The sequence below is a fragment of the Dermacentor variabilis genome, chromosome 1 (assembly GCF_050947875.1).
Source record: "Dermacentor variabilis isolate Ectoservices chromosome 1, ASM5094787v1, whole genome shotgun sequence".
NCBI classification, from domain to species: domain Eukaryota; kingdom Metazoa; phylum Arthropoda; class Arachnida; order Ixodida; family Ixodidae; genus Dermacentor; species Dermacentor variabilis.
In genome coordinates this window covers 19,513,836-19,532,600 of record NC_134568.1, presented here as the reverse complement: position 1 = coordinate 19,532,600, position 18,765 = coordinate 19,513,836, and the positions used below count along the sequence as shown (strand labels likewise).

General features: G+C 43.9%; 1 protein-coding gene across 1 annotated transcript; it reads left to right on the top strand.

Annotated features, from left to right (window-relative positions):
- Positions 1-1,191: 1,191 nt before the first annotated feature.
- LOC142570267 (uncharacterized) lies at positions 1,192-17,193 on the top strand. The gene is made up of 6 exons (XM_075678669.1): positions 1,192-1,274; positions 5,919-5,995; positions 8,380-8,506; positions 9,977-10,050; positions 12,545-12,686; positions 15,125-17,193. The coding sequence occupies exons 1-6, from the start codon at positions 1,198-1,200 to the stop codon at positions 15,900-15,902; spliced, it is 1,275 nt and encodes a 424-aa protein (XP_075534784.1). The 5' UTR covers positions 1,192-1,197; the 3' UTR covers positions 15,903-17,193.
- Positions 17,194-18,765: the final 1,572 nt, after the last annotated feature.

Below are 18,765 nucleotides of genomic sequence, written 5' to 3'. Positions count from 1 at the left end.
GTCCTATTCTGTCGTCTAAGAATAGGACACACATTTGGGACCCATCATTTTCTATTAACTGGAGGTGAACCTCCAACCTGTGGTAGATGCGGTGAGAGGCTGACCGTCCTCCATGTCCTCCTGGAGTGTCGGAAAGCCGAACCTGAAAGAAAGAAACATTTTCCGCTTGCATACCGTTATTACATCCCTCTACACCCAGCTATGATTCTTGGTAAGGAACCGCTTTTTAACACCAAGGCAGTTCTCGACTTCTTAAAGGATGTAGTCCTACACGTTATAAGTCCATTAAATTCGTAGAGCATCCTCGCTCCAGAGGATGCCGCTGCGATAATTGGTTTGAATAGCACATGCCTCCAGGCCCTTGTGTTTCAAGGGCTCTAAGGAGGCAGTAGTGCTCTAGCATATCTCATATAACCTGATATATTTTTAGACATCGTGCCACTCTTTTTAAATGCGTCTTATTGTTCATAGTACACTTCATAAGTCATCGCCATAATCTTATTATACAGATTTTACGCACCTTAGCGCGACCATTTTTAGGGCCCCTCTACAGCCACGTCACACCAACTTCATAGTACTCATGATTTCACTGCAAACTCATTAACACGGACATGGCGCTCTTTGGCCATACTTGGCCCTTGCGCCATAAAACATCAAATATTCATTCATTGTTCTCAATATTCATTCGCGTTTGCAGCGGCGGAACCTTTCGTACCGCAACCATTTTCATAAAGCAATGGGAGTTTGTACACATCCTGCGCTTCCACGAGCTCTTAGATGAGCGACAATTTGTTCCCAAGAAGATGTGAACTTCACTTTGAGAGGAGCGTGAAAGAAAAGTAGTGATGTCTTCCGATAAATGTATTTTTTGTCGTATTAAGAGAGGTTTAGTTTTGTTCGATGATTTGGCGGATAGATAGCACGGTAAATCGGGGCGCCTCTGCTGGCGTTCAAAAATTTGTACATTAGCAATAAGCTAGTGGCGCACTCAAACGTCAAGGTTTTTCCAGATATGCGGTATCATTTTATTCGAAACCCCCAAGTGACAAAAGTTTTATTCCGTTTTTTCTTAACATTTAGTGCGCATGCGCGGTGATTCAACAACGCGCAGTCGACAATAGACGCCAGTTATACGACATCGAAACATCAGGCATGGCTGAAGAAAGCAGCAACGAATACACGCCTCCTGATTTAAGCATGAAGGACAAAGCAACACGAAGTACAAGCCGTGACGGTACCCAGGATGCTTCAACTACTTTGGGCGCCTTCACAACGTGAGCTTTACCATTGTCAATTTTTTTATTGAATACTGTTGTCCTTAGGCACGACCCGTATAATAGGTTTTAACATCTGTACATTTGTTCCCACCTAAAAGGGGTCTTTCTGACAGCGAGCTTGAGCTTTGAAATCGGAGGCTTTGTTAGATCAAGACGCGTCGACGCAAGGGCGGTGCGTTGATATTGTCATGTTCAGCGCAAAGTCGTCTGTTTAGCGCTCAGGATAACATTTTTCAGAACATGAAGCGAACGTATACTTACAAAAGAAAACATTTTTCATTGATGTATAAATCTTGCACTGCCCACACGCGATGTGATGCTATAGCTCGAAGTCCCGGGTAGAATTCCGGATGGCACCACCGTATTTCGTGAAAGTGCACTGTAAGAAGGCTCTTGTTTACTTGCATTTAGCTGCTCGTTACAGAAGCCCCGATGGTCCAAACTTATGCGCAGTCCCCCCAAATTCGGTATGCGTATTATCAGGTCATGGCTCTTGCAGGAAAAACCTCGGAATTAGATTTAACCGCGGTGAACAATTGGTGTGCCGAATCATAAGTGTTTTCTAGACAACTGGTCAAAGTGCGCAGCAATACCGTCATTTCCTAAATAACAAACAAAAATTTGGCCAAGTCTGTACTGCCGGCTTATAGCTTTATTTTATTAAAAAGTAAGCGCCATGCAAAAGCCAAAACTTGGTTTCAAACGATTGTTCTTCCGTTTGCATGTGTTGCTTAAGGACAACAAGTGCGCAACCAAACACACTTCTGCTGCGTGGAGGTGTGCGTCCAAAGAAAGTATTTGTTACTGTTTTTAATGTTTTTTGACAACTTAAATTTAGATTACTTACACTTCACTTTACTTTTTTCACTTTAGTGGGACGCTCTTGCGCTTAATGCTAGCACTCCCACTGCGGCTTCTTTTTTTTTTTTCGAAAATGGTAGCTGTAAGACAGCTACCATGTGTCGCGGTGACTTACAGCTGGTCGTTTTTTTTCTTGCATGATTTTTATATTTTTAGAGCGCAGCCCTTAGGTGATCGTTCCTGCGTTTAGCGTAAAGGCCAGAATACATGGAGCGAACTTTCACGACGAAGTTCGGGCGGCAGAAAATCTGCCACGCCGCGACGCCGTATGTTCGTCGGGCTGCGCTACATGGAGCGAAGACACGGCGGCCGCCGCCGGTGAGTCGCTGCGTTGTTATCGGCGTGGCTAGGCAGTTTAATTCGCGCTAAGCCACTACTTCAAATATAGACGAGGCAAATGCGCTGTAGTGAAACACATAAAACAAAAAAAAGAGAACTTTAACGACAACTATTATCGCTTTTGAATTGCGGAACACCCTAAAAACGCGTAAAATTTTGTTTAGAAATGATTTCTAATGTTTTTTATGTGTTTGAGACATTCATGTGCCGATGTAGTTTAAAGAAAGCGGCGATGCTATGCGTTGTGTCAACACTGGGCGGGTAAACAACTTTCGCCTTTCTAACTCCGCGGCTCTGTTCTGTGGCTCAACGCGCGCGCGGCCGAAGCAAGCAGACCCGAAAGTAGCGCACGTGAGCTTGTCTAACCATGGCTGTTATTAACTTAGTAACCGCTTTGGATGCCATGAATACGAAAAGCGGGAAACCGGCGTGAACGATAGAGCGGGATCGGGATACACGGACAAGCGGGGAAGCCTAGCCGGAAGTCGGGGCGGATAGTGAGACCTGATTGGCTCGCTTTGGGGCGCCGCTCGTTTGCCGCTTCCGGTATCGTCGCCGCCCGACGAACTTTTCTGCGCCAGCTGGATCGGCGGCGAACGACGTTTTCTTCGCCGCCGCGCGTCGCGCGTACGCCGCCGGGCGTCAAACGCAGACTATTCGTCGCATATTCGCTCCATGTATTCTGTCCTTAAGGTATCTTCAGATATACCCCCAAGTATGTGATGTATATCTTATGGAGCGCATAGTGTCACCCGTTACCGTTAGACAGGCAGATTTCCCCGGGAAGTAGCTCAAGAATGCTTACGCATCGGAGTAGTGTCGCTGTTGGCCACGCTTCGATGCACAAAGATATCAGTAACAGCAATATCGAACAGCTTTATCAAGGGGCGTTGGCGATGTGTGAAGTTCTGTCATTTGTATGAGGAGATGCACGGTGGGAGTGCCAACAGTTACTAGAACAGCGTCCTCCTTTCCACTTTGTTTCAGACGGCGGCCGTCGCGCATTGATGATAGCGCGGTTCGAGCCTATTTGACACGCGCTCCTCTGTTCTCGCTCGTGTTGCTCACGATAGCACATTCCGCACGCCACGTCAAAGTTCACTAAAATACTGTAATTTGCCACATAAAAGAAAGTGTGAACAAGTATGTAGTTTCCGCAAAACACTTCATCTTTAGAATACGGAAGCTCGGTGGAGGAAAACGCAAAAGTTGCTTTAAAAGGATGGTTTGTCCGTTTGCCTGAGTTGTTTGTGTTGCCTAAGGAGGAACAATGCGTATTAAACAGAAAACGCGCTGTCGCGCAAGCTGACCTTTTTCCCCCTCGGAGTAGTTTGGCCGATGAAGCCACTTCTGGTTTTGTTTTTGCAGGGTTCTTTTACCACTGAAATTTTTATAACAGGGCTGCAAATTGTTTTTGTTACAGCAAGCTTGGGCGACTGTATACAACAGCGATAAAGAAGTGCAAAGTCATGGTGTTCCACGGCATCCTATACCATTAGTGTACAATTGCAGTAGCACGTCGCGTTTCAGCTACGCTTATGCGGTGCATCGCATCTTTCGTGGCAATTTTTAAGGCGAAAGCCTTAGATCTCTTTCAACGTCGCCTTGTGATCGTACAGAAGGCGCTGTCTTCTTCCACATCGCTGCCGCTAATCATGCTAGAAAAAGCACATGTATATAATACTGAGGTAATTAAGGCACTCCAACTCACGACCATTGCTGGGAGGCAAACCCCCTACATTTGGTCTTAATTAGGGCGAAGTTGATTAAGGCAAACTTGATTAAGCTAGCTTTAAATATGGCCCTCGATTCCGCGACCTTTCGTGGTAAGAAATAAGCAATAAGATGTAACAATGCATTCGAATGAAAATGTCGAGTACTTCCATGGATGTCTCTTGAGCGCGGAGACTTTCGCCTTCACCCTCTTTGTCGTGTGCATTTTTTTTTCATTATGTTCTCACAATAAACGGTCTCCATCAAGAAATAGGTAGCTGAGAGTGGTATAGTACAAGCAAACTTAGCATCGCTTGCCGAGAAATATTTATGACCTCCATCCATTGTTGTTCCTCAATTCATTCGAATTTATCCTTTCATTCTGAATTGTTCAAATTTAGATTGGGCTACAAGGGAGAAATCTCTTTTGCATATAGGGCAAGTCACTTATGCACATCATTTCAAATACTACCTAAAGTAAGATATGTTTCTCATAGCACCGGTATGCTCATAGTACACGTCTTTTCTCATTGCCATAATCTTATTGCATGTAGATTTTACGCACTTTACAGCGACTCTTCTAGGCCGTTTTACAGCCACGTCACATCAACTTCATAGAAATCATATCATCATCATCATCATCATCAGCCTGGTTACGCCCACTGCAGGGGAAAGGCCTCTCCCATACTTGTTCAACAACCCCGGTCATGTACTAATTGTGGCCATGTCGTCCCTGCAAACTTCTTAATCTCATCCGCCCACCTAACTTTCTGCCACCCCCTGCTAAGCTTCCCTTCCCTTGGAATCCAGTCAGTAACCCTTAATGACCATCGGTTATCTTCCTTCCTCATTACATGCCCTGCCCATGCCCATTTCTTTTTCTTGATTTCAACTAAGATGTCATTAACTCGCGTTTGTTCCCTCACCCAATCTGCTCTTTTCTTATCTATTAACGTTACACCCATCATCCTTCTTTCCATAGCTCGTTGCGTCGTCCTCAATTTAAGTAGAACCCTTTTTGTAAGCCTCCAGGTTTCTGCCCCGTAGGTGAGTACTGGTAAGACACAGCTATTAATTCCACATTAACTCCAATTAACACAACTATAAATCCGAATTCATAACTCCACTGCAAACTCATCAACACTGGTTTGGCGCTCTTTGGCCATACCTGGCCCTTGCGCCAATAAACACCACACATTCATTCTTTCATTCATAGCACCGGGATCCATGAGAGATGAATGTACTTAACGCGAAAACGCCACACTCGCCACGGCGACGCGAAATCACAACAGGCGAATACAAAGGGGTGTTTTTCTCACATGAGCGCAGCCTCGTATTATAGTTGCAGAAACCACGTGTAGTGTCATTTTTATATTGTAACCTGTTTTATGAATGCATAAAAATGTTCCACAGAGGAAAATATTTTATTCCGAAATTATTGTTACGATTCTGTCACTATGGCAAGTGGAGCACGCATTTTATATAGCGAACAACGTACGGAGGCATCATACCCGTTGTAAGTACTCTAACAGTTATGCTGACAATGTTCGTGCGAGTCAAGGTGGGTGCCGTTTCGTCTATGGTGGATTATTGCCCTGCACCAGACATTGCCCCGCGTTTCGTTCGTGCTATGCCAGTCAGCATAGTGTGCCTTTGGTGAGAATGAAACATGGCAATTAGCGTTTCTCAACTGCAAGTGTCTGACACGAATACCTTAATTATTTGCAGCATTTCTGACGATGCCTGGCCTTACCAATGGATCGCGCAGCGCAGGCCAATAACCGACCGGACTTACAACCTTGACGGTAATTAGGCGATGGCCATTTTCCATTACCACAGACATGGGAGATAGCCCCTACGTGCATTGTGGCAGCTGTGCATTTATTGCGTATAAGGAGGCGCGTTAGCAGCGGCACCAAGTCAGTTTCTGACATGAGCGACCTTGTCACTGCTCGTAGTAATAAATTCGCGCTGATGTGAATACATGGAGGTTAGTACCAAAGCTATGCAGTTCAAGTTTCTGAACGAAGTCTCTTATTGCTGAACTGCAGGGGCAGGCTCCTAGCTTATCGTGTCGGAAGCCCAGAACCTAATATATTGCATGCCTTGATCATTTAGCCACTCGTAATTTCAATCAATGCGCGACGATTGGTATACAACGTTATTTGCCAAAGGAACTCTTGGTGGGTTTGTCGTGCTACCACCATAATAATTTTCCCTTGAAGCTATTAAATTTATTAGACAAAGAAATGTTTTCATGCAAATGCATAATTTGATCTGCAGTCAGGGTGGCGTTTCAGATGCCTATACTGGAGGATCATGACGCTACAGTGACGTTTTCGGCAAAGGGACAGCATTGCTCACCTATAGCATGTTACGAGCAGCTCACATATCCCAGTGGGGCCGAACGCAGCAGTTACAGCACAGAATTTAGGGCAAGCCAAAGCAGTTGATAATGAAACTCTTGGTTCCTTTCTGCCAAGGAGGCAAAGTAACGACAGCAGCATAAGTATTACAAATTCAATGAAAATGTAACGCAAAGAGGCCCAACATTGTTGGCTAGTTATCAGTGCTAAGTTACTATAGATCTTTACCTACTAACCAAATTATATGGTTCTGAAACTTTCAGGAACTTTAATCGGGTTGAAAGATCCATAATCCCCTATGATTTCCGCTGAGTGTGCCACTACCTCAAATTTATAGCTCTTTGGTAACAAGAAAATCTACCCCATGCTGATACGCTGGCCCTCCATGCTGAATGTACTTTTTTTTTTCTGAGGTGATTAGCATTCTTTGCATACTTCATGCAATTTTCGTTCTTCCAGTATTGTTCCAGTATCCTGCACAGGTCTGACTGATGCAGGTAGCGATTTTAACGGTGCTGCCAATAAAAGTAAGAATTCTGGAAAATTAAGGAGCACCCTAAATATACGCCTATGCAAGAGCACTACAGTTCATTCCATGTCAGACATGCTAAAACTTCACACTTTAGTGCGGCGGTTGAGAAGCCGCGCTTAATAAAATTTACTCTGTGGTGTCTGAAGGTGTAGACTGTGCCGTGTGGGTGTAATAAGCCGACTAGCATTCTTATTCAACTCCCCCCCCCCCTCCACACTGCTTCATCTTTTTAAATCAAGGTGTATTCATTCAGCAATATGGCATGTCCCTGCATTGCTTGAATGCGAATTGAACTAAGGTAGTTGGTGGTCCCGAGGAGAAGGGTTCAGCCGCATCCATTGGCGTTCTCATTCTCTAGCGTTTTATTTTTTTTTTCAGGCAATTCCTGGGCAGTTAGGGAAGATGTGCCCCTAACTACAATCTTTGCAGCGTTAACTATAGAGTACGCACTTTTAACATGCTGTGATGCTTTCTGTTGCACAGTTCAGTGGCATTGTCCTGTGAATGAACACTTCTGTAATGCTTTCCAATCTAAACTGGTGTCTGCAACATGACTCTTACACATGCGCATTGCGCAATCTTTTTTACCGTCGTATGATAGTCTATATCCTGCCTACACCGAGACGTAAGGAAGCCGTTCGCGCTTTCGTTGTGAGCTGCTAAACACGCACTGCTTACAGCCTGTGCTTAGAAAAATCAGCTACAGGAGTCACTAAATGGGCTTCTGATAACCAGTTTCTGAAAGCCGAGTACATCGATGACTGGCGCATGTATGTGTCATAGGAAGTCGATAATTTCTGGGCATGCTTCACTAAAAAAAGATTATAATCCCTTGGTTGAAATGTGTCCTCTGACTTTTTTTTTCCTCGTCTGCAACGTGCTCTGTCGCCTGCTCGTTATAATAGTTAATCAAAAAGCAAGACCTTCATCACGTGTTTAATGCGCTTATTACTTGATAATGCAGTAAATATATTCGGCCAAGAGTTTCCTGCGCAAAAAGCCGACCTTTTGTTTTTCGCTTGGAAAACTATCCTCTGCCGTCCGTGCTGTGAAATAGAGCGTAATAATTTTGATCCTGCTCGGCTCCCTCAAGGCCGCGAAGTTCTTGCGTGCAATTAAGACGGAGTTTCAGAAATAAAAAGCACCGCGTACGGCAGCACTGCAATATGGTTCCCGTACCATTATATGCTATTCGCCTCGCACCATGTGTCAGAATGAAATATTCAATTCATATGAATTCCCCTTCCACTGCGGCGAATGAACACCTTTGCTGTACTTTGGTGCCATACAGGTGTCACTGAAAGTGCAAGCACAAGTTCCCTGTTTCTGGGGTCCAGCACCAGTATCGATCATGGAAGGCCCAGCACAAGTCGCCCTGGCATAGAGCAAGCAACAGCCATATTAAAAGACGGCGCCAGGTAAGCCCGCATTTACAGAAATTTCATCGAAAAGCAACTCATAGCCAGCGGGGATGGCAACCCGTGAAACAGCCACGCCTGTACTCAATAATCCCTGCCGGGGGAGGGCTTCTTGCGATGCCTGACGGAGGCACTACATCAGCAGCTTGGAACATTCGGCAGGAGGCGCTGGTGTTGACATACGTAGCGGTTCCGAGAGCGCGACTGGCCATGTACACAGTAAAAAAAAAAAAGTTAGGCAGCATGTTGCACTCCTGTTACACGTGAACGCACACTTTCTGGTTGGCTGCCTGCTTACTCACTCCCCCTTGTGGAACGTATCAAGATAGTGAGGAGCAAGATGTTCATCTGAGAGAAAGCGCTTAAAATGAAACAGAGCATGTCAATGTTTGCCTGACCGGTACCGCCGTGTTTGCTCCGTGGCTATGGTGTTGGGCTGATGAGCATGAGGTTGCGGGATCGAACCCCGGCCACGGCGGACGCATTTCGATGGGGGCGAAAACACCCGTGTACTAAGATTTAGGTGCACGTTAAAGAACCCCAGGTGGTCGAAATTTCCGGAGTCCTCCACTACGGCGTGCCTTATCAGAAAGTGGTTTGGCACTTAAAACCCCATATTTTAACCTGCATGGGCGGTGTAACGTTGGTACGCAAGCAGTAAGAAATGTGATCGAAATTAATTGGTACTTCCACACTACGGCTTGCCTCCTAATCAGATCGTGATTTTCGTACATAAAACGGCAGCATTTAGTTTCTATATTTGAATGTTTCACCTGCACCATACGTTTCAGAAGCGAAAAGACGAAAATTTTTTCTTAGCCATAAGTTAAGCAGTTGCTGGAGCCTCATATAGGGCAGAAAAGTAACATGAAATATGTGAAAATGACACGTAATGTATTACGTAATGTTGCCATTTCTTTTTTTTTCTCTTAAATAAGCCTTCCCTATTGTTAATGATCTCAAAGTACACATTCGTTTAAATTTAGCCTCCCGTGCAGAGAATGTGGGCACCTTGGTACGCAATGGCTTCCGCCTCCCCTGGACTGTGCTAGGGATATCGCGTGTAACGGCGAGGGCATCAGCGAATGTTCGCTATAGGACAAGCCCCTGTAGTCTCCTCTGCCAGTCCTCCCCATCATGCCATGTTATTCATCGCGCACATTGGAGGTCATTATTATTTTAATAATTTCATTTTATTATAGTTGTAATATCATGCTATAGACACAACAGTTACCACCTTCCGTTTTAGCCCAAGACCTTTCTCATTTCAATCTCGGGGATCGCAGTATATTGCCTCAATGCAATACCTCTGTTTGCCTGAAGGATTCTGGACGCAAACATTTCCACAAGGGCACCTGTCCTCGTCAGTTGCGACCCCTTTTCTAAATATTCGCTTCGGCTACAATCTTTGTACCACTGTTAACCACCTCAGGTCTTACTGTTCATGGGAATATTTGTCTTGTATTTCAGATTTCCTGAGACTACCAGTGTTGGCCAATGGAACACGCAGTACCATACGGTTGATGGCACATCCAGTGTCTCCGGTAGGTGCGAGAGAGCTTTCAGCCATTAGTATACCACACCTCGCCTTCAAGGTGATTGAGGATTGTAACGTTTGCTATGGAGCACTACGCACATAAACAGCATGAATGAATGAATTCTGGGGTTTTACGTGTCAAACCACGATTTCATCATGATGCACGCCGTTGTGGGGAACTCCGGATTCATTATGACCACCAAGGAACGTTTACAGTGTCCTCAATGTTAAATAATATCGCCGCTGGCTCAGGTGTGGTTGAGGAAATGTCGTTCGTGTACCTTTTAGGTATTCGGTTGATCTAAACGTTTCTTGCTTCGGTTAAATTCTTTTATTGCTAAGAATTCTTTGCCTCATTCAATAGTTGGTGACAACCTAAGATGAGAGTGCAAGCTCCGCCCGCAAGACCCAAGCATAAACGCCTTTATCATCTGAAAGCCAAGATGGCTGGAATCCGCTCGCACCTTACTGAACTCGCTCTGCTAATGAAAATGTAAAGGTTATCGAAGAAAAAGAGCTCGCCATTTGAAGGTAAATATTAGCTTTGCCTGGCATCTAATCTGAGAATCACTGATGAAATTTCCCAAGACGTTCAGGTTTCAACATGCCACCAATGGCACAGAAACTTACGTACGGTGAAAATAGCTACTTTAAATGCGCAACGGTGATTGAAGTCACGGAAGTCAGCGAACTAAATTGGATGGCGCATTCATCAACTTAGTGAGAGCAGGATTCCGGGCAAGTTGCCGGTAGATAGGTCTCTTCGTTTTCTTGATATTCGGCTGAGCTTTCAGGACAGCCACACGTGTTGGTCGTATGAGCCGCGAGCCAACAAGCCACTTCTACCGTATTCTTCCGCACATTCTAAGCTTGTTAAGCGGGCCATTATCAGTTTGTGCTTCAGGAATGACCTTAGCAAGTCTTGCTGTCATCGAGTGGACGTAAGCTTTAAAAAGCAAACTCGACGTTTTTCCTTGGCTGGATACCCTAGGGTGGTGCTAGTGTCTGTCGCGGAACGTATTTTAAGAGAAGCGCGTTCCAGCACGCAGAAGTCAGTTGCCGATGCCCCTCCCGGCATACGCCCTAAAGTAAGTGTTATACCTTACATGGCACGGCATAGCCCATAACTTGAAAAAGATGACCCAAAGGGCGAATTTAAGAGTTGTTTTCTCTGCCCCCAACAAGCTCGGCAGGCTTTGCAGGTTGACGGATCCAAATGCCGTTCCTTCCCATAAGTGCAGAAAGCATCACCGCAAAAAGTTCGTCGAGTGTGTCCACCGGGTGGTTTACAACCTCCCGCTTTTATGTGGGAAGCAATATATCGGACAAACTGATCAATGATCGGCTCCGGGAACACAGCAACAATGTAAAAAAAATGGCTCCAGTGGTTTCCTGGCAATTCATTGTCGCGATCATGGCTGCAAACCTCTTGAGGACCAATGCACGATTGTTTTCCGTGGCAGTACGCAGCTCATCAGAGAAATATCTGAAGTGCAGATGATCCCAAATTGGGTTATAAGTGTGTTAGCTTCCCTTCTCTGGCTCTCACAGAAAAAGAACTAAGTTTCTTGGACGCGGCATCACATGATCTGTAACTATGTTGCATGAATGCGCAGTTCATTTTCATGTAAGCGCATGCGCGGTCTACACTGCTTCACGTGTATATAATCGGTTTCGGTGGTAGAATAAAATTAGTTGAAAGTTTGCGCTTGGTGTGTCGTCCTCTCACGTCCGTGTCGTTTTTTGTTGCGCAATATCATATGAGCATTCATGAATCTTGTGTTTGAGCTTGACTGCGTACATATACCCGTTTACGCTTGGTTTGTTGCCGACTATAAGCACTTTGCCTTAGATGGGTAAGTGGGAAGGCAGGAAGAATTTATTCTTATCTAGCGTTGTTTAAATGAAAACAAAATTATTGCGTGCACGATGACAGAATCACAATAGTGGTCTCGGGCACAGCAGCCCGGTACTGTAGCCAATAGACCACAATTACACAAAAGAGCGAATGATCTTCGAAAAGCTCCCGCATTAAGTGAATCTTTCAGAATGAACGCCGAATACCTGTGGCTCACCGTCATTAACATTTTTATTAGCACCACGCTAGTGTGTAGCTATTAGTTCCTGCATGCATATTATATTGGCTTGTATCAGATGCAGCAACGACGTCTCATGCCAAGTAGATTATCACAGAGCCATATCATTATCAAAGCGCTACAAGAAGCGAGCAAACAAACATCGGGTATTTCAATATCAACCAAGCGCCGGTTAAGGGAGAAATGACCCCGGAATAAAACATTGAACAACTCCCAAAACACATGTTTGTCTTCGTCGTCCAAACTATGTTGTGTTTTCAGGCGTTCGTTGCTTAAGCTATGAGGATCACTTCAGAGGGCAGCAGAACTGTCAGGGTTTTTTCTTGATTCCTGCGTGTTCATATCGTGGAATGCTCCAGGCTCGTGACTTGTCGCACAGTGGGGAATTGGCTCCTCTGCCTTCAGGGCACACAGACAATACTGAAGACGGAAGCACCGGATTCCGACTGCCGGTTTACAGCAGCAGCAGCGGCGTGGATGTCGCAGTGGCCAGCACAAGCTACGCGGACATGGATGAAGCGTCGGACATATTGGGAAACGAAGCTAGGTGAGCCGAACTTTTCCATCAACTCCTTTCGATAGAGCTACTCACTGAGACGAGGGGGAATTCTGTCTATGGCTTAGTTATGCTTGCACTCACGAATTCTTGAGATGGATTGAAGTTCTGGCGATTCAAATTCTAAATATCAGCTGCTGTCCGCACACTATTACGCTGGCGTAAACAGGAAGCTTTAACTCAGGATCTACTACCTAGGTACATGGGAAAGGAGAAATCAGTTTCCTCGCCAACTCACTGCACCAGCATTGAATAACTACTTAAGAGGAAGTTGGTGAAGTTTGCGGAATATAAATAAATGCGCTATTAGTGTATTTGGAGCAATTGGGTTTTTGATTGATGTCATATACTTCAGTAAAAAGTGAGAAAATCAAGCGTCAGAATTACATCTTTTCAAATCAGCAATAAAAGCAATGCCAGGATTCTATCAACTGCACCAAATAACAAAGGTAAAGTGCACTAAATACGTGTGTAAGACAGCACTCTAAAATAAGCTATTTCAGTGGTACATACTTGTACCATTTGGTACATTCTCCAAGAGATTCAGCTAATAGTATTTCGGTAGGTATATTTTTTGGCAAGTTAAATTCTTACATATTATTATTCTGTTCTTCTGAAACTTAGAGATTTGAGAATTTTGTCATGGAATAAAACATAAATCACAATTATGTTTGATAGAGTTGTCGCGCGGAATTCGCGCGGAATACAATAAAGAATTCTGCTCAGACTTACACGGGTTATCCGAAAGCAGCACTTTCGCCGTCGTGGCCTGTTCATCACTTGTCCTAACATTTATTTATGTATTTGTTTAGCTAGCTGTAAGTAGTTCATTACATAATCTGCTCTCCATACTGGCCAAGCTGGTATGATTAGAAACGACGTACATGTTAACACCACACGAGTAGAACCACACCATAAGGTTGCATGACTCGTGTTAACAACGGTGACAAGAATAAATATATGGAAAACAAATGAACAGCAGATTAGCGCAACAATAGCGCACAATGTTCATATAGAGCTCAGTGTACATATTTCAAAAGAGCAACAGACGAGCAAAGACACACTAGGGGTAGGCATCTTTGCTCAACAGGCCGTTTCATTTTTTTCTTCCCTAAAAGTTGCAAAAGATGTCATACCAACAATGACTTGATTCAACACTTGCAGACATAATTAACTAAGAAAAATGTTGTCGGCCATGGACAGAAGAGAGAAATACAGGTTATTTGTTTTGCGCCAACGTTGATTGCAATGAACGTTGTAAAGCATATTTGCATAACGAGATGAATAATCAAAAAGGGAAACTTCTCCGGCAGCGTATTTCATCCATTGTACGTCAAAAAACAGAAATATTTGAGGCATTGATGCTCACTGCACACGGGCGAAGACATTATCTGCGCGTCCGCAGCTCCATGGCTTCGGCTGGAACAATCTAATAATCGAATGCGAGTGCAATGTTAAATGACTTGATACAAAGACTAGAAATATTTGAACCCGGAAATGTTTGCTTCCTATTCGATACGTAGGGATTGAGCTATGACTTATATCTGACAAAGAGTCAATCTGCCTATTCTTGTCAGGAATAACCTGAATAGTGCCCCTTTGCAGAATGACAGAACAAAAAAGACAAGAACAAAGAAAAGAAACAACGAAACAAAGACAAAGTGAGAATTGCTGAACGAACGAAAGAACCTTAAGGTATTGAATTAGGTTCAAGCATGTGTGGTTGAAAAGGTCGACCTGTGCTGCGCCATACATTTACTTCACACGGCGGCTTGTTATGTCTTACAAGAAGGCTGATCCCTCCGATCCCATACCTTAATACACTACCACGGGTCCAGTAAGCTTTCGCCTTCACATGTTAGAGAAGTGTATCATGCTGCAGTACTCTTTTTTTTACTGTTCGTAAAATAAAAGGAGTCCTAAAAACGTGGACACATTTTAGCTGACGCAAAACAGTCATTTTCCTTGCCAAATGTCTCTCATCCAGGGGCACATTTCAGAAGTTTTCCCTGAATGCTGCATCTGATCGTGTTGAAGACGCACGTGTATTTTGAATGTCTTGACCGGCTTAGTTTCTTATCTAACATTCATTGCCAGGCATTTCCGCTCACCTGCACTTGTTTGATGTAGGTTATGCACGATGCATTAATAAAGCATGGTTTTGTATTGCTTGCAACTAGAACGACGATAGTTCTCATCTTCAAGTTTAGCAACACCAGCAATCAAAAGCAGCCGTGTTCAATTTATGCGAAACTAGAGCCCAAATAGAGCGCAAAGATGAAATGCAGCAAGTTAGCGCTCAGGTTCAGCAAGTCACCTTATCATTAACGCGCGATTTAGTTAGTCGACCTTTGGATTGGCAAGAAGTGTGTTCTTCGTCCTGTAAAAAGAGTCGACCATATTGAGCTCCTTTGTCCGTCTACTTGCAGGAATGCTCTTGGAAGCGGAGGAAGAGAACTGCAAGAGTTGTGCGGTGTCTCTGGCAACCTTTCCAGAGGACGGGATGCCTTACACGGTTACCCCAACGAACACACAAGCGACAGAGCCCACATTTGTAAAGCACGCGATCAATCATCTGTGAAGGAGTCGAAGTTTGTAGAACGCTGCCGTAACCGTACTGCCGAAAAGCACAAATGCGAAAGCTGTGGTAAACTGTACCACTGGGCTCATCATCTAGTTCGACATTACCGCACGCACACAGACGAGAAACCGTACAAATGCGAAATATGTGACAAATCGTTTCGGCGTTCTGATCACCTAAGTATCCATAAACGCAACCATATAGACAAGAAACCCTACAAATGCGAAATATGCGGTAAATCATTCTCGAATGTATGGACTCTCCGTGGACACCAGCTCACTCACTCGTACGAGAGACCCCATGTCTGCCATAGCTGTAATACAATATTCAAAACCAAAGGAAATCTCAATCGTCATCTCAAGTTTAATTGTAGATACGGAGCTTTCGTTTGCGATATATGTAATGTATTCTGTATGGACAACTTAGGTCTCAGTCATCACCGCCAAACCATGCATGGGGATAAGACACTGTATGAGTGTATGCGTTGTGGATTTAGTTTCCCAGAGAAAGAAACCCTTGATGAACATCTGTGTCAGAGTTATAAGTGCTACTTATGTGGAAATTCATTTGGAGACGTAGTTCAACTGATCACACACGTCATTACGCATAGCGGTGAGCAGCCGTAATACTCCGACTAGTACGCAGGTTAGGTCAATCACCCGCGGCTTTCGTATAATAACGCTAAAGTGAAACCTTGCAGAGAAACGATGCTGACATTTAGTCGCTCACGCTTTCACAGGCGTGAGAAACTAACTAAACACATCATGTGCAGAGACCGGCTCCTTTTGACGCTTGATACGGCGGAGTAAAATGCTGCTTTTTAGAAATTACGAGACAAGACGTCGCCAGAATTTTGTCCTTGTTCAATCTCGAAGTACAGTGAAGGTCCTAGTCAGTGCTCACTGTTTGAAAAACTGTTTTTCGCGAACGTAGCTTAATTCATTTCAAGACAAACCTTGATGGGCTACGAGTGCCTGTTTTGCGTAACTAGAAGCTTCAAATATCCCCACGTAATTCTTGACACCTCGTTTAGATAGACAAGTGCTTTGTGGCACCGTTTTTTAGAGTGTGATAGAAAACTACTTTTAATTAACCATCCAATTGGTGTGTCTATTCTTTGAATAGAAGAAAACTCCTATCATTAGGAACCATTTAAGTAGCGACTTTTTTTTAACTCAAAAGCAATCTCTGCTATTATTTTAGGTTCTTCAGCCAGGTTACCTTCCACAGATAATTTTAGGGGCTTTTACGAAAACATAAAGGCACCATTGTATGGATATTTTCCTGTAAATTTTTTTCAATGCATTCAGTATTTTGGTTATTTTTGGCTCTTGTATGCTTACCGAAAATATTTGTTCACTACCGTAAACTAAGCTGATGACAGTAGTGAGACCTTTAACTTCAAATGGTCTGCAGCTTCCCTATATGGTATGCTCTCCATGTACCAAATTTTTACTTCTTCTTTTATCCTAGTAAAACCTCTGTCAGTTTAAAGGGGCAGTTTTTATTCACTCGGATGTCTCAACTTTTTACTCGGCCTGCTCTCCAATTAAAGCTATAAACTCTTAGCCTGATGTGACAAACGCATCCATGCGAGCAATGACATGTCATGTAAGATACAGGTATGCGTATTGTGTTTACTTTGAACCCGTTTCAACCGCTAACAAATCTTAAGTTAACGCTCAGTGAATGACGCGCCTTCATGCATAAGAACATTCTCGAACTTTCACGTCGATTATTTTTGATGACCTTTTGTAATGAAATTGTACGCGTGACGCGAATGGAGATGTGCATGCTTAAAGGCGTTCGAGCACCAGCGATGACGGTGCAATGTTCGACGAATCACGCGGGAATAGCCGACGCTGATTAGGCACAAACCATGTTTTGGACAATAGGCGTAATGTGCCCGGCACTATCTTTCTGCCCGAGTATAAGCTTTTCTGTTCCGTTACGCCAAATAAACAGTATTTCGTGACTCAAAGTTCTTGCTACTGTGTTTTTCGACGTTAAAACAACTTTATATCTCGTAGAAGTGCTTCGTTGTAACCGTATACATCCTGCAAGCCGTGAATACACCCTACAAGCTCAATTCACGCAAGCAACGAGAAACTTACCCCCCCCCCCTCCCACGGATACCCTATAGACGCAACAATAATATCGAGGTCATTCATGTACGTGCCAGAATAAGGACAAGGACGAAGCCAACATAAGGTGCCTGTGGCCGCCCCGAGAGCTTTACATGCAAACATATCAAATCTAACATAATAGTAAATGGTACAGAGTTGGAGTATCTTGGCAAGGTAGCTTCGAGTTTCGCCTGCACGTCAAGCAACCTAGTCTGCTGACTAGAATGTGCCCAATTCTGATGTACAATACATATAGGAGACTAGACAACGAGTTCATACAAGACTCCGTGGCCATCGCGCAGATACAAAACAAAATTTATATAAAGCAGTAGCCAACCACTTGAATGAAATAGGCCATACATTTAATGAATCTAGAATCTAATTATTACGAACTAATTTCCGTTCCACTTAGATAGTGAATATGCCGAATCTCCCCTCACACAAGTTTAAATGTCTACCCTGGACAGGAATAAATTCGGGACGTGGCAGCTTAGAATCGCTAAAACCTGTAACTTGCACAAGAAATTCTTATATCATTAAATCCATAAGACGCGCCATGCCACCATCTAACCTCGATTATTAACGTCACTTATTTGTCCTTTTCCATTTCTTCCTTGCTTCTCCCTTACGAATGTATTTCATGTTCTATTCAGCCCTAATTCGCATATACCAACCATTAGAGCTCTTTTCCCACGTACACCTGCCCTCTCCCGATTTTTCTGCGGTGGCTTCAATTTGTCCCTCAGTTTGTTTTTTTATTTTCGCTCTTTCTTTTCACCTTCACTTTTCCTAATTTTTTTTATAGACTCGTCGACACATTCCAAAGTTCCAAAGACAGTATTCTGATTCAAAATATGTGAACTTTTTTTTTTCACATATGTTTTCTAGTTTCAGTGTTTGTCCCCCATCCCCTCACCTTGCCGCATTTCAATCGTGCACCACTAACTGAGATCTCTGGCGATAGGTCTTGGCACGCTTTTCGTTCCAAGCTTCGCGACCTATTGAGATGGACCTTGAGAGCAAAGCGAAAACTGGCTCGACTGCTGACTGAGCTTGTTTGTTTCCGGGTCCTTCCTCATGTGGCATCATATTCGCAACGTGGTAAAGCGCCCACGCTTGGTACGGTGGTACTACCCTGGTGGTACCAGGGTAGTGTCAAGCTTTTTTAGGTTTGTTAACAATAGAAAAAAAACCAAAGTCGCTTCTTTTTTTTTTGCGCAGTATTTCTTAACAATAAACTGCCATAGCCGCTATTGACTTCTGGATCTTCGCTGTACATTTTTTTTTTTTTGCCTCATGAATTGAGACATGCATCTCACAGCCATTTTTTTTCCTGTTTAAACCTGTTTCATTGTTTTGTTTG

Bases quoted from the DNA above. Each gene is read 5' to 3' on its own strand.
- LOC142570267 (XM_075678669.1), top strand. From the start codon at position 1,198: ATGAAGGACAAAGCAACACGAAGTACAAGCCGTGACGGTACCCAGGAT. The intron at 1,275-5,918 runs GTGAGCTTTACC...AATTATTTGCAG, and splicing joins ACTTTGGGCGCCTTCACAAC to CATTTCTGACGATGCCTGGC. The intron at 5,996-8,379 runs GTAATTAGGCGA...GGTGCCATACAG, and splicing joins CCGGACTTACAACCTTGACG to GTGTCACTGAAAGTGCAAGC.